At 37.9% G+C, this 25,136-nt stretch overlaps 1 protein-coding gene across 1 annotated transcript in view; it reads left to right on the top strand.

Annotated features, from left to right (window-relative positions):
- The window catches only part of sbf2 (SET binding factor 2), a 143,150-nt gene that overhangs the window by 103,755 nt on the left and 14,259 nt on the right, over positions 1-25,136 (top strand). The window contains exons 18-29 of the mRNA XM_016521593.1: positions 6,176-6,346; positions 7,479-7,750; positions 10,372-10,544; positions 10,979-11,052; positions 13,199-13,394; positions 14,739-14,866; positions 16,000-16,175; positions 17,088-17,215; positions 17,296-17,497; positions 18,635-18,831; positions 19,802-19,939; positions 20,998-21,081. Of these exons, the coding sequence (XP_016377079.1) occupies positions 6,176-6,346; positions 7,479-7,750; positions 10,372-10,544; positions 10,979-11,052; positions 13,199-13,394; positions 14,739-14,866; positions 16,000-16,175; positions 17,088-17,215; positions 17,296-17,497; positions 18,635-18,831; positions 19,802-19,939; positions 20,998-21,081 (1,939 nt within the window). The remainder of the gene's footprint in view (positions 1-6,175; positions 6,347-7,478; positions 7,751-10,371; positions 10,545-10,978; positions 11,053-13,198; positions 13,395-14,738; positions 14,867-15,999; positions 16,176-17,087; positions 17,216-17,295; positions 17,498-18,634; positions 18,832-19,801; positions 19,940-20,997; positions 21,082-25,136) is intronic.

Raw genomic sequence — 25,136 nt, 5'->3', positions numbered from 1 at the left:
CAAATAGAGCCTCCCTGCTCATTGAACAGTTAAAAATGAAATGTAAAGACTGTTTACATGTGTTATTGTAGGGGATGTTTGGTATGGACAAAATTAGGTCAGAATCTGGCTTTTGTTATTTATTGCATTTGGGTATTTTCTCATTGTATAAACAAGTTTTGAGCATCAAATAATTTGTTTGTGATAAGTCATAATCACATCCATTCAAAACACATTTTATGTTTAATAATAATTAAAATTTTAATAATAATAACAATTTGGAGCAGGATTTTAGGTCAGTGAGATTTCAAAGTGGGTTTGGCTACCCTGCAAAATGCCACAGTAGTCCTGTTCATACAGCTGTCAAAACGTCCTGTTGCTCGTCATTTGTCACTGTTGCACTTGTGCACAGTAATTTCAGTCATAAAAATTGAATTTACACAGTATAATGCAGAATGTGGTGATGTGGTCTGTGAATATTAAAGAGCAAACCGAAATCTGTTATTGAAATATGAAGTGTGAATGAGTGGCACAGTTTTGTCTGCTACACAAATACTGTAAAGCCGCCTTTCCACTATCTCCAACAAACGACAAGCGATAGACCGGAAGTCATTCATTTTCAATGGAGAGTAGTGCGGGAACTACGTGGAACTCCGATCATATGTGTATACGGAAATTTTGGATCCGATTTGAACTTCGGATGCATTAAAATATTTGAACTTCTGCGGCTAGACCATATTCGACCGCTCGACTGGATGTGATGTATTTGAATCAAAACTATGAGTGCGAGGTTAGAATTACCAATATTTTTCCACTTTAGCGTTATTCAGTAAACACTATTTCTGTAAAATTGCGGTTTATCATGGCAGAAATAATTATTTTAACCTACTTAACCTACTGTGTTTTTATATGGGGGGTCATTTGTTTTGTGTGGATATATTCATACATTCATTACAGTCATTAAAGTCATTCATTTTACCATGGTGAATAAGCCGAGGGTAACAGTTGCTTCACGACCAGTTTGAAAGTTCTATGTGACTGCCGCTAGGGGGAGAAATGCGACAATCGTAATTGTCGGAGACAGTTGAAAGGCGACTTAACCCTTGCTGTTTTTTCAGCATCTGCCATCGCACTATATGAGGACATGAAAACATAAACTTCATCTCCAGAGCTGCCCTGAGAGTCACATCAGCACTTTTAACATTTCGTTTGATAAAAACTATTGTCATATCATATACACATAGAAATTTAAAGGGTAGGGTTTTATGACCACCTGTCAAAATAAAAGTTCGGTTTGACTTGCATTTAATGAACTTGTGACAGAAATAATATTATTATTGCACAGAATGTACTTCTCAAAGTAGTAGTAGTAATAATAATAATATAATTATAAAGCTTTATTTTTATAAGGATTGTTTTCATTTTAACAGCAAACCTCTGTTGTGCAGCACTTTGTTTACAAAGAAATGAATTTGATCGTTTTAAAAGATTAAATTGTTAATGTGTTATATCTTCATTAGATTACCAGCGTTTTTGGTAATATTTTGTATATATTTGATAATATTTGTATTTAATCATAAATCGTGAATTATTAAATAGTTTTTTGAATTCAGTTGATTAGACATGCGTTTTGATGATTAAAATTCAATAAAACCATTAAAACAAAATCCAGAATTTTTTTTACGTAAAACACGGAATTTGGGGGAAATAAAATGGAATTTAGGGATATATAATTTCATGAATTTCATAGTGCCCTAAAATGTCATTTTGTTAAACTTTTCATAAATTGCTAATTTGGATAAGTTTCATGATTTCAATTAATTACACATGCTTTTTTGCAACAAATCAGTCCTGATCTATACTTGTTCCGTTATTTAGATGTATGTATTTACATAAATGCAAGAATGAATTATACTCCTTCATGCCATCTTCAATCCTAGAAAGTAAGGCACCTTGAAAAACTTATGATATGATGGCCCCTATAAACATCTGCTTTATGTGTATGTTCTTGTACTTGCGAGAATATGAGAGGGCATCCACAAGTTGTTGTGCTTTGCACTTTCACTTGGTTAGCTGGCTCATTGTGGCACTTCTCCAGCACATTGTCGTCTTTCCCAGAGGGCTACGCTGTTCTGTAGTCAAGGTCTGCATGCCATTGGACATGGGAACATACTCAACATGCTCTCTTTCGGTGAGTGGTCTGTTTGCATTTGAGTGAATATTCAATCTCAAAACATTAACCCACTCTTGACCGAGATCGTCAGGTGTCATTGTTGCAGGACCTTGCTTTGTTCTGTATGTGCACCTGTAGCATGTTTATGAGTGTATGACATCCTGTACCGGTGTAGTCTGTCCTGAGATGTTGATAGGAGTGTTTAAAGTCGCCCATTCATTGCTCGTATTCTAATTTTTAAAACAGAATAACATTAATGTTCTTTTCATAATAAAAGTAACTCATTACTTTACATACAGTTACTTTTATTGAAAAATGACTAGAGAGAGACTGCATTTACTGGTTCTTGTTACCAGTAAACGTACGAGTACAGATTTTCGGAAATGTTATGTTTAAATGCAAATGAGGCGTCATCTAATTAAGTATGCACTAATTTGCATAAATGTCTAGAACAAAGATAAGAACATTGGATGAAGCCAGATTAAAAATTCTTGTTTCATTTTGTTGACATATTAGAGTCAAAGGTTTTTACAGAGAGGATTTCTCTTTTTATCACTCCATAAATCAGAAAATACTGTCAACAACCCCAAAAAATATTTAAATAAATATATATATATTTTTTAATTTAAGGAATAAAATGTATAAAATCAGGCGAAATACATATGAACAAATCCCTCTGTAAAAACCCTCAAAATACAAAAAAGTTTGGTGTATGTAAGTGCTGCTGAAGTCAAGATTTTTAGCTCAGTGCAGGAGAAAAATGTCATTTTCCTTTAAAGATATGTATTGTAATTTATTCCACAGACAATATAAAGTCCTATAAAAGGAGCACTTAGGCCTAACAGTGTATTTTGGATGTTTTCTTTCCATTAGTCTGGAAAAAAATACTTTAAAAAAAAAATCTCAAAATTGACAGATGCATGAAAAAACAATGTTTTTGCCTGTAGTGTCTCAGTTTAAAACCTTAACCAAATCCAAAAATATATACATTAAAATATAGCTTTCTGTCAATATGGGGTGCTGTGTGTACATTAATGAGGAAAAAAAATTAACTTAAATGATTTTAGCAAATGGCTGCAATATAAGAAAGAGTGAAAAATTTAAGGGGGTCTGAATACTTTCCGTACCCACTGTATATGCCATATGACAATAGGAGTGATCCAGTTTTGACCATCGCACCACTTGCACAGTAGACTGCATCACACACACTGCATAGATCCACGTGACTGTATTATGGGAAAGGGAGAGATTTTCCGTAGTGTTTGTCAGTCAATAATGTTATGTCTGTATTTGTTATGTAAAGTATCGGGTATCTGCTTGAAATAATAAATGAATGTCATTTGCGCATACAATTGTGGTTTGAAACTACCACGAATGTCTCTGGCACTGTCTGCAGCAGGCAAGTGTTTCAGCCACAGTTCAGCAGAAATGGTTTTGGGTTGTTTGTTGTCGTCAAGGCGTTACATTAATTTCTTGTCAATCCACGAGCTAGCATAACCCTGCCATGGCTCTCGCTGACCATAACTTGACCCTTCCACTGTTTACTTTGTATTGTGGGACATGATTACAGCATGTCCTGCATACCGATGGACCAGACGGCTCTGTTTGTCCAACCATTTAACATTTTGTCCTGATGTTCTTTGTTGCTTTTCTTGTTTGACATAAATCATAATTATAAATGTGCTGTTTTATCCTAGATGTCTTTTTGCTCACATAGGCATGAATATTTTATGACTTTTACGACATAATGCATTTAAACTGGGCTGTTTTGATTCCTTCCTGGCTCCGCAAATGGAATGTCTCTTAGAATTAAGCAAGCAGGGATTTGTTCCATAATGTTGATGAATAATAACCCGGGCTGTTCACAGATCACAATGAGATCTCTTTTTTTCTGACACAAATTAAGCATTTGCTTTTCATCCCTGTTGGGAAATTGAGCTAAAATAGTTTCTGATGGTGGCTGGTTTTATGTTTTCTAGTTGATCAGCTGCACTACCAAATGGGGCCTTCTTGGTCAAGGTGGTTGGAGCTGATAGGCTACCTTGGACCAAATACAAACCAGCTACATGTTCTTAAACAAAGTTACCAATAGGAGTGCTGACACAAGGTCACATGATCCTCCACCTGATACATTAGTATGTAAAAGTTGAGCAGAAACTCCTTCTGGCAGCCAACAGTTGAGACCTCCACTATTTAGAATCTACTCATTCCAGGCATCAGTTTTCTCTGCACATCTCCTGCCCGCAATTAAACACTTTCACAAAGTCTGATCAAAAATATCCCCCCCTGCAATGCAACATCTTGACATGTGCTCGCTCCGTATCTCTCTCTCTCCTGTTGTCAAGGCTGTACAGTTGGAAGAGGTCAAACTGACCCCCTCACATCTGTTGTTGGAGAACCGGCAAATCTGCACGCATCCACCCCCATCTGCTGCCAGTCAGATGGTGCACAACCGTGTTGAAGACAAATAATATTCCTCTTGCAGTGCGTTCCTGGTCCGCATCTTACAATAACAACTGCACTGTTTCTCCTGCGGCATTTCTTGACACTTTTTCACTCGGCTCCATCTGTATGTCAGCCTTGAGGAAAATGGGGTCTAGACAGCCTCAGAATATCTGCAAGCTCTGAAAGCTTCAACCTGGCCAGCTTTAGCTGTCTCTGCAAGAATTATGGATAAACTGAATTTATCAGCACAGCTTGACACAGACAAGTTGGTATGAAAGGGTCTCCTGGTGTTGAAATACATAGTTTATTTTTCCCCATGTAGTTGAAAAATTCTAATGTCCAAACAAACCTTCACATTAATGTCTTTGCTGGTCATTTCCCAGTGATATAGAGTGGGAAAGTGATTATATGTCATAGTGAAACCGCCTTACTTATACAGGGATTATACATGTTTGGGTTTGGATTTACTGAAACAGCAAAAGGGGCTTCCCAAGATCCTCTACTTTGAAACAGTTTGCTTCCAGAGGTTGTGTCCCAATTTGCATGCTGTCTATTGTAAATAGTATGCATTGGTTGGAGCTGATACACCACCACCATAAACAAACCAGCTACGATCTTCCTGAAGCATCCTTACAGGTTCAGAATAGCAGTGATTTGGAGAAGCATCAAGAAGACTCTCTTTTTTTTTTTTCTCAACGTTTGTGATTTGAGGTGACATGAATGACAGAGATGATGCTGGATAGGGATGCAATAAGTTTTCATTTAGTACACCCCACCCATGTAAAAACTGTATGCTAAGAAGCGTACTATTTCAAATGGATCCATGCATTCTTGTTCATATAACATTACTTACAACCTGTTGCGATATGGAAAAGGGAGTTTGATGGTTCTCTTATGACAATGTTTTAAAAATAGCAAAGAAATTCTATTGCTCCTGATTTTTCTCTTTCCCTCTGTCCATCTGTCATTTGTGATTGCGGTTTGGTTAGCTGTTGGGAAACTAAGTAGCAAAGACAGTTTGTCATAACCTATGTTCAGGGGTTTTAAGAAGAAGACTTTAGATGGTAATTTAATCGGAGGTGTGAGCTGTACAGACCAATGGAAAGTGAGAAAGGCGTCATGCATGGTGTGTGATCCACTAAAGTTCTACATCCGTATGTGCAAATACAATAAATACAGCCTTCATCACTTTAGCAGATGTCCTTTAGAGTCAGTAAGCAGGCCACATTGATCTGGTTTGCATTGGAAAGCACAGAATAACACTAGGGTCATGTTTTCAAAGTCTTGCCTTGCAAGCTCTCTCTGTATGAGGCCTACTGTATGTGTTTGACCACTAAAAATGACTGAATGCTCGTAAAACCATTGGCAACATTGTGTTACTTTCCTGTTTTCACCATTCTTTTTAATGGACTCCTTTACAAGCACCGTACAGCCCAGTTGGTTTCATTAGCTGTGAGGACCCCTGCTCGGCCGATTTGACCTGTTATATAGACAGTAGCAGGCACTGTGTTTATCTTAGCAGGCTGCCAGAGTTTAGTTCACATTGTGTTGTCCACTGATCCATCTTCTTACCTACAGAAACTGGCAGCTGGAGTGGACCAGTTCTCCTACACCTGCGTACAAGACCATCCCATCTGGACCAATCAGCAGTTCTGGGAGGCCACCTTCTACTCTGAGGTGCAAAACCAGATCAGAGCGCTTTACCTCACTGCCCCTGAGGAGAAACAACTCATCACTGCCAAGATCAAGGTAGAGTATTGAAGTCGACTTTTTTTTACTTGTTGACTAATCCCTCAATTTTTGAAATGTAATTTATTTTGAATTATAAATTTTATCTTAAAATATCAGATAATTTGACCTTTTATGACAAGACAAGACAAGGTTAGATCAGGTTTTTAAATGTCATATGGTGCAACCCTGATATTTCTGAATTATAATTTGTCGGGTTACTTAAAATACGTTTACCTTGAAAAATCCCTCAATTTTTGAAATGTAATATGTTTTGAACGATCAATTTTATCTTAAAATATCAGATAATTTGACCTTTTATGACAAGACAAGACAAGGTTAGATCAGGTTTCTAAATGTCATATGGTGCAACCCTGATATTTCTGAATTACAATTTGTCGGGTTACTTCAAATACGTTTACCTTGAAAAATCCCTCAATTTTTTAAATGTAATATATTTTGAATTATCAATTTTATCTTAAAATATCAGATAATTTGACCTTTTATGACAAGACAAGACAAGGTTAGATCAGGTTTCTAAATGTCATATGGTGCAACCCTGATATTTCTGAATTATAATTTGTTGGTTTACTTAAAATACGTTTACCTTGAAAAATATTGATGAAAAAACATTTTTGAAAACAATTAATATGTGTGCACTCACAAGTATTTCTATTTGATGGTTACACCACTTGACCCCAAGTTAAAATTGTTGTTGAAAAAATTCAGAGCCAACATAAACACAATATTACATTTTAGGAATTTGACACACACATTTCAAACTAGATTTTTCCTTACTGTATCTTTATCTTGGACAATCATATTTTTAATTGACCCACTTAACATTGTTGTTATATTTATTAGTGATTTATGATTGCAGTTATGTTTATAAGCAATAAAAAGATAATAAAAACAAGAAATCTCACTAGGAGTAAGGCTTGTAAACTAAGGCTGGTGTGCCTTGTTTGTTAATGTTACATTTTGTAGTAACATTGTGAGTTTGGTTGTTGTTCAAGTCAGACAAAATGTGGTTGGTTTTGATAGAGATTGGCACAAACCCTAGCAAGCATTGACTCTGGCACCATTTCAGTAGAAAAGGGATATCATTTAACCCTGTTTCCCATCTCTTCGTCTGACCATCTCTCTTCATCAGGAACATAGCACACTGTCCACAGCATCCAGTGAGTCAGAACAAACCGCTATGGACCTCGCAGCAGAGCAGTTGCGTACTTGGCCCAGTCTGAGCAAAGAGAAGCAGCAGGAGCTGGTGAAGAATGAGGAGAGCACAGTGTTCAGCCAGGCCATCCACTATGCCAGCCTGATGGTCTACCTGCTCGTACCGCTGGATACCAGCAAAACCAAGCTGCTGCGCTCCACCCCTGCAACTGACTGGGAGAGCGGCAGCAACAGCATCCTCACAAACAGGCAAGAGACTTCCTTCTACAATGCTTTGCAGGATATGTGTTTACATTTGCATTTATGCATTTGGCAGATGCCTTTACCCAAAGCGACTTACTGCATTCAAGGTACACATTTTCTCAGTTTTGCTTTCCTTGGGAATTGAACCCATGATCTTGGCATTGTTAGTATGCTACCCTACTGCTTTTAGTTCTTTTAAAATAAAAACAAAATATAATAATACCTCATTTTCATAAGCAATGCTCATTTGCCTTACAGTTGACCTCTACCTGCAAATGATTAAAATATCTTCCACATTTTCTCAGCATAAAATCCCCTAAATTAATGGATCATTGTGTTGTGAATATAAAGTTAGAGCGAAAGGCATAAATTAGGAAATATGTGTTTCGTGTCCAAATCAGGAAGTCCAAATCACTACATCAAACCACCCAGACACTGATTAATGAAGGTCATCACTCAAAATTCTCTGTGCGATCAAGGTGAACGCACATAGAGGTCAGTGATCACGTATGACGGAGATTCAGTACAGATTAAAGATGCAGCAGCCCAGGTGTCAAGCTTACGAGGATGGAACAAACTAAGCCATTGCTCAAAAGGAACCACGTGAAAGAAATTTAGAGTTTAAGTCAAGTCAAAAGACTTAATAGTAACTCATGATAGTAGAGATGTGGGAGATTTTGTGCTCAAATAAGATCTGAAATCTGGGTAAATTAATGCTGCCCCGAAGTCATAAACACAATAAATACAGTGAAATATGGGGACGGTAGCATCATTCAAATGCTTATGCAAACAGCATATTTCAAGCACAAGGTGCTTTATAACATTACATAATCATTTGAAAATAATTAAAATCAGTTTCAGTGCTTTGAAATAAAAATGTCACAAAGAAGCTAAATTTCAATGTGTCATTTGTAGTCCTGTAAAGTGAGAGAAAGGGTTTAAACACTTTTGCAGGTCACTGGTGCTCCAGTACATCTGGCGTACATCAGATCAGTTAAAATGGAAAAGACGCACAGCAGGGGCTGAGGGTTGTCCTTTCACCTTGGTTACGAAACACACTTTCCAAATAAATCAGCTTGATTGTTTCTCAACGTCTTCAACAGAAAATTGTACAGATGGTTCAGTCAGTGAGCAAAAACGTAAGTAGAAGTAGCCTGGTGTAGTTCCTCAAGAGTCCTATCCAGTTATACACCACATCCTTCTCAGCCCCTCCGGTAGCCTGAATGCTGCTCTGCTTCAGCAGAACCATGAAATGAGTTGGCCGTTTGTGGAGGGAGCACTCAGCCATAACCAAAAAAAGATGGAGGGATGGGAACGTAGAGCTTTGTAGTAGTATTATTAATAATATGTGTTAGTTTTGGGAGGCTTCATAGTCAAAATGGGTGATGTTCGGCCAAATGCATGTCTCCAGAGTTAATCTTTCCCTCCTCCTGTCCTTTTCTCTTCCTCTCAGAAAGTTTTCAAGGCCAATAACGGCACACTGAGAGTTTTAAGTGCTTGTCTCAGATGTCACATGTTTTCTTTTTCCTTTGTTTTTAATTAGTGGTGTTTGATATGGCAAGCATATCATTTTACTTTTGCTGGCACCTAGGATTAGGAAATTTTGTAAATGACTTCTCAAATTATGTCTTTTGTTGAGAAGTATGCGATTAATTTTCTAAGCGATCAGACTTATAATTTTCACCTGCCAGACAATAAAATAGGAAAAATCCTTTAAGGCAGGGGTTCCCAAACTTTTTTTGTCAGCCAAACTTTGAAAAAAATATTAATAACAGTATTTATTTCTTAGTAGTAGTAGTAATAGAGGTAATGTTTAACTGTAATTGTCAAAAGACAAATATATTACTGTTGTACATTACAATTTGACAGTATAATAAAAATATTTGATGAGTATAATAATGAAATGCAGACTATACAGTTGCATTTGATTTCATTCAGCTATATCATGATGATTGTGCAGCCCCATTTATTTTATTTATTTTAATAAAGTTACAGTATGTGCGCAATCCTTTCAAAGTATACTCTACTCTGATCGTGACCGTATGAACGCGTTCGGCATCACTGTGCTGATGATGAAAATCACATCACGATTGTATGAGCGCAGACAAGGGATAGATACTTTTGGCTTTAGGAAGAACCAGAGATTTGGGGTTTTGACTCAGAACACCCTTGGAATCACATAGCAATGTGTGGGCAAAATGTAATTATCTCCTACAAGACTCGTTAACGAAAAGTTGTTCTTCTGCAAAAGTTGCTTTGATTGGGGAAAATCTGTACTGCCTAGTTTTACTATAGACTTGATTTATTTTCTGCCTGAAATGTCAGGAACTGCTCTCTCTCTATTTGTAAACATAGTTAGGGAATTACATCGCTTTTCCACCAGCACAATGTGCACTAAGGCCAGGAGATATCAGAGCCGTCCGCTTCCTAACAGTGGTATTTCAGACCAATTGTGTGCAACAGACTAAACACATTGAATTGTGAGGGCTCGGTAAACTAAAGTAGCAGAATTACATCAAAGCCTCTTTAAATAGCTGTGTGTTATTTTAAGAATATTGAGAGTAACATTGCTTTTGTTGGTTGTGTTGTGTTAAAGTGCAATATAATTTGTGTCGTGCAATAAACAGTATTGCAGGGAGTGTGGCTGAGAGCTTTGACACTGAGAGCGGATTTGAAGACTCTGAGACCAGTGATGTTGCCAACTCTGTGGGGAGGTTCATCTCTCGTTTCATTGACAAAGTGTGTACAGAGAGTGGAGTGACACAGGGTCACATCAAGAGTCTGCATAGTATGATTCCAGGTAAAACACTGTGCAAAAACACAGAGCATTTAAACTTTAATTGCAGCAGTCTTAAGACAGCTGTACATTGACGTGAACTTCAGTAACATTAAGATTGTAGGTTAAAATGTATATAGATGTACAAGGGTAAGTGTATATTTTCAAAGGTTGTAAGTGCTCATAATTTTTACTAGTTGATGTCAGTAGTCCTCTTGTGGGAATTGAATTTATTGCTTCACAAATATTCCTTGTGGTCAAAACTGCATGGAAAATAATGATTGCAAAATTAAAAAAATGAAATTCAGAGTTATACAGTAGATGGATTTTGGTGTCACACTCTGAACGACAATTCAAGATATTAAGTGGTTTTGAAACTGAAATGCATAGTACTGTGACCCAGTGTCCTAAACTGTCCACAAAGTTTCCCGAATCAAGGTATTTATCTGTTTCTTCAGGTCTTGTGGCAATGCAGATGGAGACTCTAGAGGCAGTTCATAGAGAAAGCAGAAGACTGCCTCCCATTCAGAAGGTAAGAACTGAATGCTTCCCTACTATACAGTATACAAAAACCGTACGCCAAAAGAGTAGCATGCCCGAATTCATAGTATTGGAAAAAAAAAAGTAGTCGAAAAGTACCTGGATGACCTACTACTACTGCTGAGATTCTGAAGTGCTCAGTCGATGGAAGCTTTACTATCCCATGAAGCCACAGGATAGAGGATTTATGAATGGCAATGAAGCAACGCAACTGACACTGGTAGATCATGTGACAGTAACAACATGGCTGATGTCCGAATTTCATTCATATTACCCATATTCATACTATAAAGAACATACTTTTTTAATGGTCAAGAAGTAAGTTCAAATTCAAAAGTAATACCTACTCAACAGTGTTAATTTCGTTGACGAATAATCTTCGTCATCATGTTCGTCGACGACATTTTTTTCTCTGACAACAACGAGACGATAACGAACTAAAACTCTTTTTGAATAAAACCGTACGCCAAAAGAGTAGCATGCCCGAATTCATAGTATTGGAAAAAAAAAAGTAGTCGAAAAGTACCTGGATGACCTACTACTACTGCTGAGATTCTGAAGTGCTCAGTCGATGGAAGCTTTACTATCCCATGAAGCCACGGGATAGAGGATTTATGAATGGCAATGAAGCAACGCAACTGACACTGGTAGATCATGTGACAGTAACAACATGGCTGATGTCCGAATTTCAGGACCGAATTTATGCCCCGGTGGGACATAAGCTAACATACACTTGCTGCACGTCGCATAAAACGTTCAAAAATGTCAATATGTGGGAGTAAGAGAAGAGCAGACATATGGTTAAATCTGACGACGCAAGAAAGAACTCAATTAGGTCCGGTTTTCTGAGCACAGACACTGAAGCATACACACAATTCAGGTGACTAAAATATAACTAAAACTAAATGGCATTTTAGTCAAAAGACTATGACTAAAACTAAATCAAAATTTGCTGTCGAAATTAACACTGCTACTCAAGACAGTATGCAATTTCGGATGCACCGATTCACCCGAAAATGAAAAAGAGAAAATGAGTGAGTTTGTTCATCAGAACAGATTAGGAGAATTTTAGCATTACATCACATTACATCACAAGCTGTGTGTTTGTAAGAAAGAAATTCATCAAGACGTTTAACATCTTACAAGTCAGACTCTTTCGTTTCTGACTTGAAAGACTACTTGTGTTCAAGGTTCGTGAAACTTACTGTATAAGCTGTTCGTAAGACAATGTTTAGTTAAAGATATACATTTGCAGCAGTTTTTGTAATAAATATTTTAAGGTATAAATTAAATATTTAAAACATTAAAATGTATCAGTATTACACCAAAATAGTATTGTTTATGAAAACTCTGCCTGACTTCATTGACAAACGTCAAGTGATGATAAATGGAGACACCTCTAAGATGCTTTGGTTAAAGAGGGAATTCTGAGCTGGATAAAGTCCTGGTTTCTGTACAGGACCAAGTTTGTTTTTCGGAAGAAGATTTCCGAAGTAGATTGTTTATTAGTTTACAAATCCAGGGAACTAACTGATGGAGATCCCAACTGGCATCCCCAGTGTGAGGTGGACGTTCAAATACCGCAGATTTCCACAAAACAAATACTTGCTGTACTTCCCTTTTTTTTCTAAGTCGGTTCAGTTTCAGTTCTTGTCACCCTTCTGAATCCAACTAATGAGCTAGATAATGACACCAGGACGGGGCCAGGAAAGAGCACGCTGTCTGGACAGTGTAAAAATCGATGGGTTGTGTCTCTGGTGGTAAACAGACGAGGCTTGAGTGTGATTACTGTGCCTGGAACTAAACCTAATAAATGATGCTTACGCCTCCTCCACATCACGAGTAGACACGCCCCTTATTGCTGATTGGCTACAAGTTTGTTTTGCGATTCGGCCCGAATCAGTTTTCTAAAGTGTTTTTGAAAAATCACTTACTCTGCCTTTAAGAGAATCGTTTGTTGTCTGTCAAAAAAGCAGACCACAAAGACTTGGCTTTTTTTCTGGTACAAACTGAATAACAGTGTAATGTTATATTTCTGTTTAGGAGAAAGATAGTGAACGTAATCATCTACGTACCACAGCATTTGCTCCTGGTCTTCAGCTGACAATGATTTTTTTAATGACAATGATTTTCTCCAGCCCAAGATCCTGCGGCCTGCCCTGCTGCCTGGAGAGGAGCTGGTGTCCGAGGGGCTACGGGTGGTCTTAGACCCAGATGGTCGAGAGGAAGCCACTGGCGGACTTCTGGGAGGACCGCACATTTTGCCAGCAGAGGGAGCACTCTTCCTCACCACTTATCGTATCGTTTTCAAAGGCACTCCACACGACCCACTAGGTAAAGACAATGTTGTGACTTTTTGGAATTCCTTCTTGAATTTTGTGACCTGTTTTCCAGAGTATCAGAATAATTGCAAATGTGACATTGATTTTATACAACAGTTCAGTCAACAAGTAAGTTAATATTAGGTGATATTTTAGACACAATGTTGACTGCTGAAAATAGTTCCAAACAAAGATTACCGCAAAGCAGTCATGCATCTTTGAGCAACCCACAGCTGTGTTTTGTTACTAAATGATTCAGCGTTTTTTAACTAATCAGGTGAGTCAATGATTCAATGGCCCATTCGTAAAAATGTTATTTGCTTCATTCTTGAATGAATCAGCTCTTTAAACGATTTGAAGTGACTCCCTTATTAAGACAGTCACTTGCCACCACCTACCAGTGGTTTAGTTTCACATGTAAAAGTATCTTTGCATTTATACCAGCATTTCATATTCGTATATTAAAAAAAACATTAATCTCATAACATTATTTATGCAGTAATTTTGCAATGTAAATGCATTCATGCAACCTCTGAGCTTCATTAAACAGTCTGTAAAAGCACTTAAATGCCACTTGATGCAGCTTCTGTGTTTCCTCTACAGTGGATTTTGTAGATACTCATTTTGTTTCATCGATAACATCCATGTAGTGTCTTATTATTCTAAATTAATGTATATACTCTTTATAAATGCATGGAAATCAGTTTAAGGGGCCTATTATAATTTGCTTGTTTAATAAAGTAAGAGCTGATAGAACACTGATGAGAATATTTCTTCAGAATAAATGAAAGTTACACCACCAAAAAAAAAAAAAAAAAAAGTAAACATTTTTACTTGGACAAGTGAATGATGAATTTGCTTGTCTAAATGATAAGCACATGTCAAGGCTTAATGCCAAGCCCTGCATAGAGCGCATCTCATACATTTAGTGCATGCATGAAGTTTTGGTTACCTGGACTTTCAGTGGAGGAACAAAAACCTCTCAGGTTTCATTAAAAATATCTTAGTTTTTCTTAGATTAACCAAAGTCTTTTGGGTTTGTAACAACATGAGCATGAGTAAATTATGACAGAATTTAAATTTTTCGGACTACCTATCCCTTTAACAATGCCTAGGCCATATGTGCATTTATGCACATTCAAACTTGCCACCACATCACATCATGTTTGACGTCAAACCAAGTTTGTTCTAAATGCATTTGAATCTTTTTAATTGAATTCATATGGGTTTGGAACAAAGCGTGAGTAGGTGGTGGAAGAAGTTTGTTTGAAAGAGGTTGGAGAGTTGACTGTTCTGTATTTTGATAGTTTTACCTTGCTGTGTTCATGTGTTTATGTTTGTGTCTGTGTGTGCGCAGTTGGCGAACAGGCCGTGATCAGGAGTTTTCCGGTATCCACTCTAACTAAGGAGAAGAAGATCACCATTCAGAACCAGCTACAGCAAAACATGCAGGAGGGGCTTCAGCTGAGATCTGCCTCTTTCCAGGTTCTGGCGCACAAAATATGCCAATAAATGGCTTCAATCTAAATATTTATTGTCCAGATATGTTGAATATTACACTTTTTCCTGGTTGTTTTAAGAAGATGTGAATAATGTGCAGTAAAGTTAAGACTTGGTTTGGGATGGCATTGTGCATTAGTAAATTGTGTTTTTTGTTCATATATTTTTTATTTGAAATATATATTGTTTGCATATTCCTCAACAATCCTTGACATGACACAGCTTACCCCTAACATAGGGAAAGTTGTGTCACTGGACCACAGCAGACATAACGTTTCTTTTAAGAGGTTAATTTTAAGTGCTTAACTTTCCCTACTTCCTGTATTTTGGTTTGAACCTACAACTTTTCTGTTTTGCCTCACTGTCCAGGTTTTTATCAGAAAGTCGTTCCGATTTCAGTCAACCAGATTCAATATGTTTTAAAAGCACTTTTTTATTAGAGCACTTATTTAAAAATGCCTCTTTAGGAACAACTTGATTAGGAGTGATGTTTGCTGAAGAGGAATGTGCATGTTTCCGACGTCTCTCTCTGTCTCATTATCATGAAGTCTCTTCATGGATGAGGACAGAGCAAGAGAAACACATGTTGTGTTCTTCACTATGCATGGACTATAGGGCTATAAAGATTTTATGGCTCATTCCTATCGTTGAACAAACTTAAGCTATAAAATCAGGCCTTGTATGGAAGCGAGGGTCATTTGTGCTGGTCTGCCCACGTGTGGCTGCCAGCAGTTGGTGTCTGGGGGTACATTATCAGACCCTCATTAAGACCTGCAGTCCAAGCGAAATCAGATCAGACCCCTGAGGAGCAGAGATAGAGGAGTGCTGGGGAGGTGGAGAGGGGATATGGGGTCACACAGACAAGCATTTGCACGGCCAAACCTCATTTTGGAATGTTCTCCCCAGAAAAGTGGGGAAAGATCTTGTTCCATACTGCTGTCCAGCTCAGAGCACTTCTGCAAGTCATTTCTCTTGCCCCAAAAAATTTCAAATGATTATTTGCAGATTGCCTTGCTTCATGAAGGTGTGGCGGCTCTGTCCTAAACTATTAGTTAAATCGCTCTGTATAATATGGTAGTTGGACAACTGGTCTGACTGTATGTCCTGCTTTGTTTTAGCTAATTAAGGTGGCGTTTGATGAGGAGGTGAGCTCAGAGATGGTAGAGATCTTCAGGAAACACATGCAACGTATCCGCTACCCACCATCCATCTTCAGTACCTTTGCCTTTGCAGCGGGACAAACGGCACCACAGCTCATATTACCCAAGCAGAAAGAGAGAAACACGGGCTTTCGGTCAGTGCAATATATGTTTTCATAATGTTAATTTAGGATTCAGTGTTGAGTTGTGTTGTTCCTTTTATTGCTATTGTTGAGGCTGCAACAAACTCTTGATATCCTGATCAGAAATACAACATTCAAGCAATGCTTCACTGCCCCAAACTTTTGATTCTATCATTATTTATCTATCCTGATGTCAGTCCAAACCCATGTGATTTTCTTTCTCCAGTGGAAATGGGGTTGAAAGAGGACTGGGGTCATCAAGCTTTAAAAAGGATGCACTATAAAATTAGTCTATATGGATATGCACTATATTCCAAGTCTTCAGAGTGCATGCGATTGTATTATGTTTGTCACACAAAACTTATATACTGATAATCTTTTCAGGGGTCTATTAAGTGCTATGACTGGATCACTGAGTCAAGCTGAACTTGAGAACTGGATAAGTCCAATTCATAAATGAATCATTCAAACTAGTTTTGCAACATGTATAAAAACAGATTCATTGATTTCAAAATCAGACTCAAAAGAATATCACATTAATTGATTAGACATCACTACTTATCTAATGAACTCTTTTGAAAACACCAAGAAGAGATAAAGCACATGTCAAGATTTTGAGTATATAACAACTTAATTTTCATTCTGTTCTTCACAAACCTATCGCATCACTTCAGCAGACTCAGAATTTATAACACACACAATATGTACTACTTTAATTATATTTTTCTTTTATTTTTGGAGCTTGACCCCAGTGCTCATTCAATTTCATTATATTTAAAAGAGTGGCCAAGATGTTGTTAAATTGTCCTTTTGTGTTCCATGGAAGAAAGTAAGTCATAAAGCTTTGGAACAACATGAGGGTGAGCAAATAATGACCAACTTTTGGGTATATTGGTCAGTTAAATGAAAATCTGTTTCTTGTAGAACACTATCTAAGACCATTGTGAAGGGGGCTAAAAGGGCAGGCAAGATCACAATGGGCCGCCAGTCCACTCTGAAGAAAAACGAAAAGGGCAGTCGCATGACGTGGCACGAGGATGATGACATCTCCAGTGAGTATAGTTCACACTGTTAGAAAAATGTCTTATGTCAGCAGTCATTGCCCTTCAGTTGTGTGATGTTGATGTTTCAGTCTCAGATGATGGTGAGCCCCCTGCCAGCAGCACACTGAAGTCCTCAGAGAAGTCCACTATGGAGCAGTTAGTGGAGCGAGCCTGTTTCCGTGACTACCAGAGGCTGGGCCTGGGTACCATTAGCGTTAGTTCCACACGGTCTAAAAGCGGAGAGCAGTTCCGAGTTACGGCAGTCAACAGGCTCTACTCATTGTGTCGCAGGCAAGAAGCAACCCAACACTAGGGCTGCACGATAAATCGCATGCGATATTTAACGCGCATCTTGTCAGTAAAGCCATTCTGTAATCAGCGGTAAATCTCCATCACGTGCGTGCTTTCACATTGAGCAGCATTAACTACACAGAGCCGTTGTTCACTGATGAGCTGCGCAAAACCACGTTCATATTCGCGCGATTTTTTGCGCAGCTCGTCTGTGAACAACGGCTCTGTGTAGTTAATGCTGCTCAATGTGAAAGCACGCAGGTGATGGAGATTTACCGCTGATTACAGAACCGGCTTTCTGACAAGATGCGCGTTAAATATCGCATGCGATTTATCGTGCAGCCCTACCCAACACCTAGACTTTTGTTCGAAAACCTAGTGAGCAGCCTTGCTGCCTACTGCCTGCCTAGACAGCAACTCTGCAAGCTGCATAAATAGTGTTCTTCACAAGATTCATGACATTTAGTAGTCTAAAATTACCATGCATTTCTAAGCTGACCACACGATACTTTAATTTAGGTTGAAAAGGTTTAGATTTGTTTAAGACATTTTTTTCAGCTCATTCTTGGAATGGCTTACCGTATCTTTAAAGGAAAAGAATGTGATGGTGCCTTAGAATTTGGCCAAATCAAGGTATCTTAATTTTGCTGCATATTATTTGGAATAGCTTTTGTGTCAGGACACCCTGTGATGCCTTAAAGTCAGCATGAAATGAAAAGTCACTGTTTTAGTAACGCATGTTATAGATCTTATTGTGAACAATTCATCTGTTTATTTTTTTTAATAAATGTTACCTTGTAATGTTCAATCAAAAAGCTCACGTTCATCTGCATCCACTTTTAAGTGCAATGCCCACATCTGAAAATCCAATCAACAGCCAAGGCATAAAACCAAGTCTCTGCACTACATTTGACTTTTTCTGATAATCTGTTTCGCTTGGATGTACATCTCAATAAAAAAAGAAAAGCTCTTTTGAAACTTCCGTTTCATCGCAACTTTTAAGTGCTGTCTAAGTTTAGGTGGGTAGCTCGCTAGGTTTGCCTTATGAAAAACAATGACAGAAATTGATTTATCATTTATCAAAGCAATCTCTCAGCTGCAAATTTTCTAAATGGGGATAATATCCATGGTTTACAGTTACCCTGGTCTCCTGGTGGTGCCTCACACTGTGCAGGACAGCAGTCTCCATAAGGTGTCCCGCTGCTACCGGCACAACCGCCTGCCAGTCGTGTGTTGGAAACACCTTCGCACCAAAGCGGTTTTACTTCGTTCGGGTGGTTTTCATAGCAAGAGTGTGGTTGGACTTTTCAAGTCTCAGAACCCTTCTTCAGCAGGTATGTTTGTGCAGTAAAATATGCATATTACATCAAGCAGTCTTGGGGATGGTTGACTAAGATTATAATTCTGATAAAAGATTAGTCTCAGCCCGAGACAACATGCCCACAGCCTGTTCACTGACTATCTAATGCATGTTGCAAACAACACTGGACAGTGATTACTTGATCTGGCAAGCGCTAATCTTGATTGGATGACTTCATGCAACTTTCGAGAATATGAGAAATGTTTTTTTTTTTTTCAACAAAGTACCAGTTTGATGCAACAAGCACTTTTGAGGATGAAATAATCACTGGATTTGACAAAGGTAGCCAGACTTTTCACTGAAACTACCACAGCATTAGTTAAATATTCTTCATGGCTGTCTATTATTTTCAGAAATACTCGCCCCTAAACAGAACATAAAGAAAACAAACTGTGGTGGGTCATTTTTTTATGTCTAACTCAGTGTCTTCCTGTCGTAGGTGGTTTTTGGCCAGAATAAGCTGCAATGTGGACCAGACCTTTGGCCATTTAGTCCTGTTCTCAACATTTTTGACAGAATGCCACCGAAATATTGGCACCATAAGATATTTCCTCTAGGATTTCTGCTGTAATTATGACAAGGCTGCTTGCTTTCAAAACTTTTTTTATTAACAGGAACTGGGAGTATTGATGTCATTTAATTAAACACGATTCGTTTTGGGATTCTATAAGATTTAGTATGTTTTTCAATACAAACAATAGTTATTGAAGGGAAAAAATATGATTTCTGTCATCTTGATTTGTGTGTGTGTGTGTGTGTGTTTGATTTACTTATAATTCTTTTTAAAATATCTTTAATTTTAATTCATCCCGTGCTCCCCTTTGATGTTTGCTTTGGTCCCCTGGTTGAGAACCACTAAATTACTCAAAGGTCTGGCTGTTTGAGATGAATACGTTTTCAAGAGAGAGACGACTGTTCTGATGATGCTCTCTTGCTGTTACCAGCTCCGACTTCCTCAGAGACCTCCAGCAGTCTGGAACAAGAGAAATACCTGCAGGCCATCCTCAGCTCCATCCCCATCTACTTCAAATCCAACGGCAGCAACACTCTCACCAACCGTTCCCTCATCGGCTTGTCCCCAGGTACTGCAAAGATATCAGGTGCATCCTTCACTCAATGCCTGATTCTTCGCTTTCTTGTTTAGACTTGTTTTTGCCCCTTATCTCCTCCTGGTTTCCTCTTGGTTGCACAAAATGTTATTTATGTTTTGGGCTGATTTCCAAAGGAACTGGAGCACAATTGTGTGGTTATGTAAGGAGAGCAGGACATGTCGAGGTCACCTCCCATCCATCTCTCTCCTTGCACTCACTGCTCTCCACAGCCGTATTGCAGATGGCTCAGACCACACAGATCCTGCCCCGTAAGCTATGCAGTGTTGCCACCATAATGTTCCATTTATCCCCACCTGCTGGGCAAAAAGCAGCCTCCTCTCACCAGCAAATGACTCAGCTTATTTCTGATGATAGTGCTGCATGGCAGCTTTAAGTTCTCTCAATTTAAAACAGACCTTGATACTCAAGATGGGTTACAGCAAGAGACCAGACCCAAATCTGACTTGAGCAGTGTTGTGTCCTCAAAACATTTACTGTGTAATTGGACCTTGAAACTGATCTTTCACAGCATGCGGGCCACCCCAGCATCCATAAGCTAGATTGATCCATACTAATCCACGTTTGCTATGGCCTGCATAAGTGGTTGGGTTGAGATGTTTACTAACTACAAGCATTAATGTCTATTGTGTTTGGTTCCAAAACCTACTGAGCGGCCTATCTAGAAAGCATTTAGGCATCTTAGCCATGCCTAAAACGCAATGGCTTTTCCAAACAGCAAGTCAGCAAACGTGCCCTGCCTTCACATGTATCCTTATTGGATGAGGCCATTGCAGAATGCACTGCATTGTTGATTTACCCAACATTTGTATGTTTTATGTATTATCATGCTGCTTAGATAAAAATTGTGAATTAAGTCTGTGCTTCAGGTGAAGAGTGATACAGATCAGTGTTTGGTTCCATTATGTTAGGATGCTATCTATATTGGTATTTGGCAGCTAACTAGGGTTTGGAAAGGGCTATGATGTCTTGTTTGCTTGTGTTAGTACGTGATACATGGTGTGTGTGATTGTGTGTTTTTATCTGTTTAGCAAGCGAAAGAAGGGCATCAAGAATACCAAAGATGGCCCCTGTCCATTTGGACATTTCCTTCACCAATAGCTTCACCAGAGGAGGTGAGTGGGCGTCTCTTCTTTATTTCCGTTGACTCCAAGGAAATATTTAGCATCAAACCAATTCCCCATCTTCCATCTGATATCGTTAGTTGACTGTCTTCGGTCTTGATATCTCATTATCTGTGTTCTGTCACAGACCACAACTCTTCCCACACATATATACACGCTCATGCTGCTTTGACTTTGGCCTGCTCTTTCATTTTTTGCGGTGATGGTTCTGCTGAACTTGCAGATTTTTGTCGCCACATTTCTCCAAAGTACACAGAGTGTTTCATAAAATCCAAAAAGCTAGCCATGTAGATACATTCAGAACGCCTATTGTGAATGATTTTTTTTTTTTCATCTTGAAGTGGTGTAGAAGTATCCACCTCCCCAGTCAGGTCAATATCTGCACACTATCTTTGAATGTGATATTACAAGCAGGAAGGTCTTTGCTGTGAAAACAGCTTGTGCTTTATTGTACATCACGGAAGCGTATATTACATAGATTTAGATTCAGATTTTCACATCTTCTGAATTCAAAATCCCCCATGCCAAATGCTCACCTCGGATCAAAGAGACATGTAGAGTAATGTACATTTGCGACAGGATTTTATGTTAAATGACATGGTGTCATTTATTCAGCCTAACTTTCCAACCCCATACGAAAGTCTGAATATCCAAAGTCATAAGTAGAGGTCGACCGATAGTGGATTTTACCAATACCGATAGCTAGGTTGGACCAAACTGGCCGATACCGATTAATCAACCGATAATTTTTCAAATGGATACGGAGCGAAAACTAAAATAGTGCTTTACTAAAAAAAAAAACGTATTGAACAATACTTTGTACATGAATAAAAATATTAATATTAAATATTAATTGTATATTGATCATTAAAAATAGTTCATAGTTCATTAACTAATGTTAACAGAAGCAACTTCAAAATTTAAAAATGTATTAGTAGATGTTTAAATTAGCACACTCTAACTAGATGGCCATCTTTAAATATCTACACAAAGGCCATAGCATTGGAATTACATACATATGGATATTGTATGTATACTGTCACACTTTAATTGCTTCTATTCTAGAACACGTGATGATTATCTGATCAAAATAACAAAATATGGCAGTCGCTCACCAGGCAAAAAGCGCAGCATCTAATGCAGCATCTAGCCAACAAATTAATTACTCAGTAATCATATGAAAACATGCACTATAGTGTACTGTATACACCGTTTCGTTGTCTGTTTTAAATCCGCATCTGAATTTTCCCGCAATGTGCAGAGCGCTGTGTCACGTGTCAAAACAAACAGCACGTGGTGTCAGTGAATTACACCTCTAGAGGTCGCTCTCGCTCTCATACTGTTTAATGACATCGGACCTGCTCAGCTGCTCCAGCAACGGACGCAACCCGGAAAAACTATCGCCATGGATTTTTGCCGATAGTTCCAGCAACCAACTATCGCGCCGATTAATTGGCAAAGCGGAAACATCGGTCGACCTCTAGTCATAAGGGTTTGAAATAACATGAGTGTGTGTAATTGAAGACAGTATTTTCAGTGTTGGATGAACTAGTCTTTTTTTATTTTTTAAACCCCATTATATAATCTTGTTATTGTATTTGTCTGTTATGTCTAGTTTTGAACATCATGTCTTAGTATAAAACATGTTATGTCAGCTCATGATGGGTTGAGTTCTTGGAAAAGAGCTCATAATTTTAACAGAGCTTGGTTAAAAGATGCAAGTCCCAGTTGATGGGTCTAAGATGACGTCATGATTCAGTGATGTTTCTTGTCATATTTCTTGAAATCTGGGTTATAGATAGCAGCTGCTGCTTGAAGACTCATTTCTTTGCTGTTATGCACTGAAATTAGACCGGTCTCTATCTCACCACAGCCAAATATACTCCAGCAGGTGCAAGCTAAGACATTTCCCATCATGTGCTCTTAACAGAAATGTGGAACTGATTTTTCACTTCCTTATTTTTGGTAACATACCGTATTGTCCCAAATATAAGACGACCCTGATTATAAGACGACCCCCCTTTTTCCTATTTCATGGCACACTCGTTTTATGCGTATTTGGCGCCACCTAGTGTTGTGGGTGTATTATTGACATGTCAAAGTCTAGACCCTGAATATAAGACGACCGCGTTTTTTCAGATGTATTTCCAAGAAAAAAATATCGTCTTATATTCGGGACAATACGGTATATATATTTTTTTTCTTTAGTGGTGTTTTTTAAGTCAAGCATCACCATTATTATTGCTCATATGTATGGGAAGGGATTTTAAAAAAACTAACTATTAACTTGCAGGGCATGGTTGACAATATCAACTAATCGATTTTAATCTTTATTTTCATGAACTGATGTCAGTTTTTAAATTCCAAAATCAATCTTTTCAGCTTTGTAGCTAAAACATTATTAGTTATAGCACAAAATATGAACATGAATGAAGTGCAATAATTTAACCGTTAGTTTGCAATGAGTGAGAGATGGAGATGAGCGCTAAAATAAAACCCTGCCCTCTATTCAATATTCTGTTTTAGTTGGAAAATATGTCACTATACAGAAATACAGTCGGCAGCAACTTCCAGTTCACGCAGACTTTAAAGATTGGTTTCCTTGAGGAAAAAAATTGACATGTACTGTACCTGATATATATTCAAACTAATTGATATTGAATCCAAATCTGATTGATCAAGAGCTTGTGAATTGACCCTTCACAAAGACCCACCCCCCTTCGTTACTGTTTGTTACTGTTACTAATCGCGGTGCAAAGAAGAAACTGACAACGCACCAGGGGTGTGAAGTAACGAATTACAAATACTCACGGTACAGTAATTAAGTAGTTTTTATCAGTAATTGTACTTTTTTGAGTAGTTTAAAAATTGTGTACTTTTACTTTTACTTGAGTACATTTTAAGTGATGTTTTGGAGAGAAATGGGCTCTCATTTTAACCCATATCATGGTGTGTGTTGCTGAACTATGAGTTTCTAATGGTGTTTGTATTTGCACTGTTCTAAACATTAATATTTTATGTGCAACAACAGCATGCTGTCTCAGTGGCCTTACACATGATTTTAAATCTATTTTTTCAAACTTTATGATTTAAATGGGGATGATTGTACTGAGAATAACTTTCATCTTTTCTTCAACTGAATACTGTTTCTGTGCTGTTTTTATGTATTTTAAAGAGTTGGCAGTCAAAATTAAAACTGCTGGATGAAAGATATTCTTCATTCTTTATGACAAACAAGATAATGTGAATTACAGATTGTACAACGTTTTTAAAATGTATCAATTGCGGTGTACAGTGTTTATTATGATGGGGTAGAATCCACAGCTCAGTACTCACTACTCAATACTCATGAGTACTTTTAAATAGGCTACTCTTTTACTCTTACTCAAGTAGTTTTTTTGGACAAGTACTTTTACTCTACTCACACTACATTTTTTGGAAGGTAATGGTACTTTTACTTGAGTATATTTTTTCAGTACTCTTTCCACCACTGCAACGCACTGACAGACAAGACAGAGCAGGTTACTTTAGGTATGAAACAAAGTCTCAGCTTTCAAATTTTTGTCATTTTTAATAAATTCAAACAATAAATACAATTTTGTGGCTCTTTAATCTGTCGTGACAGATCGCTGTAGCACCTTAGTTCAAGCGGCACGTGAACCGATCATCTCTTCCTCTTTACTAGTTATTATAGCATGAAATAAACATGAATGAACATCAGAAGGTATCTTGTTTCAAATGTGGAAAGACGTCAATACACACCATTTTTCAAGTTAAAGTCCACCGACGTTAATCTAGTCTCCTGTCTGGTTTGTTTAAAATTACAGATTCTGCGTTATGATTGGTCAGATCACCTGTCAATCAAACTCCCTGCGAAGGGTCAATTGGAATCAAATCAATTTGTGAAATCAATACCCAGCCCTATTAATTTTCCTGAATCATTCCGCACCATGTATGCACCTTGTGCTACATGAATCACATCTCAAAGCATGCGGCTTCACTTTAGAGACTTGAGGGTGGGTCTTTTTTTACTTGGGCCAGTAAAT

This window comes from Sinocyclocheilus rhinocerous, unplaced genomic scaffold (assembly GCF_001515625.1).
Source record: "Sinocyclocheilus rhinocerous isolate Xijiao unplaced genomic scaffold, SAMN03320098_v1.1 scaffold539, whole genome shotgun sequence".
NCBI classification, from domain to species: domain Eukaryota; kingdom Metazoa; phylum Chordata; class Actinopteri; order Cypriniformes; family Cyprinidae; genus Sinocyclocheilus; species Sinocyclocheilus rhinocerous.
Note: the sequence above shows the minus strand (reverse complement) of the source record. Positions and strands in the feature narration are given on the sequence as shown.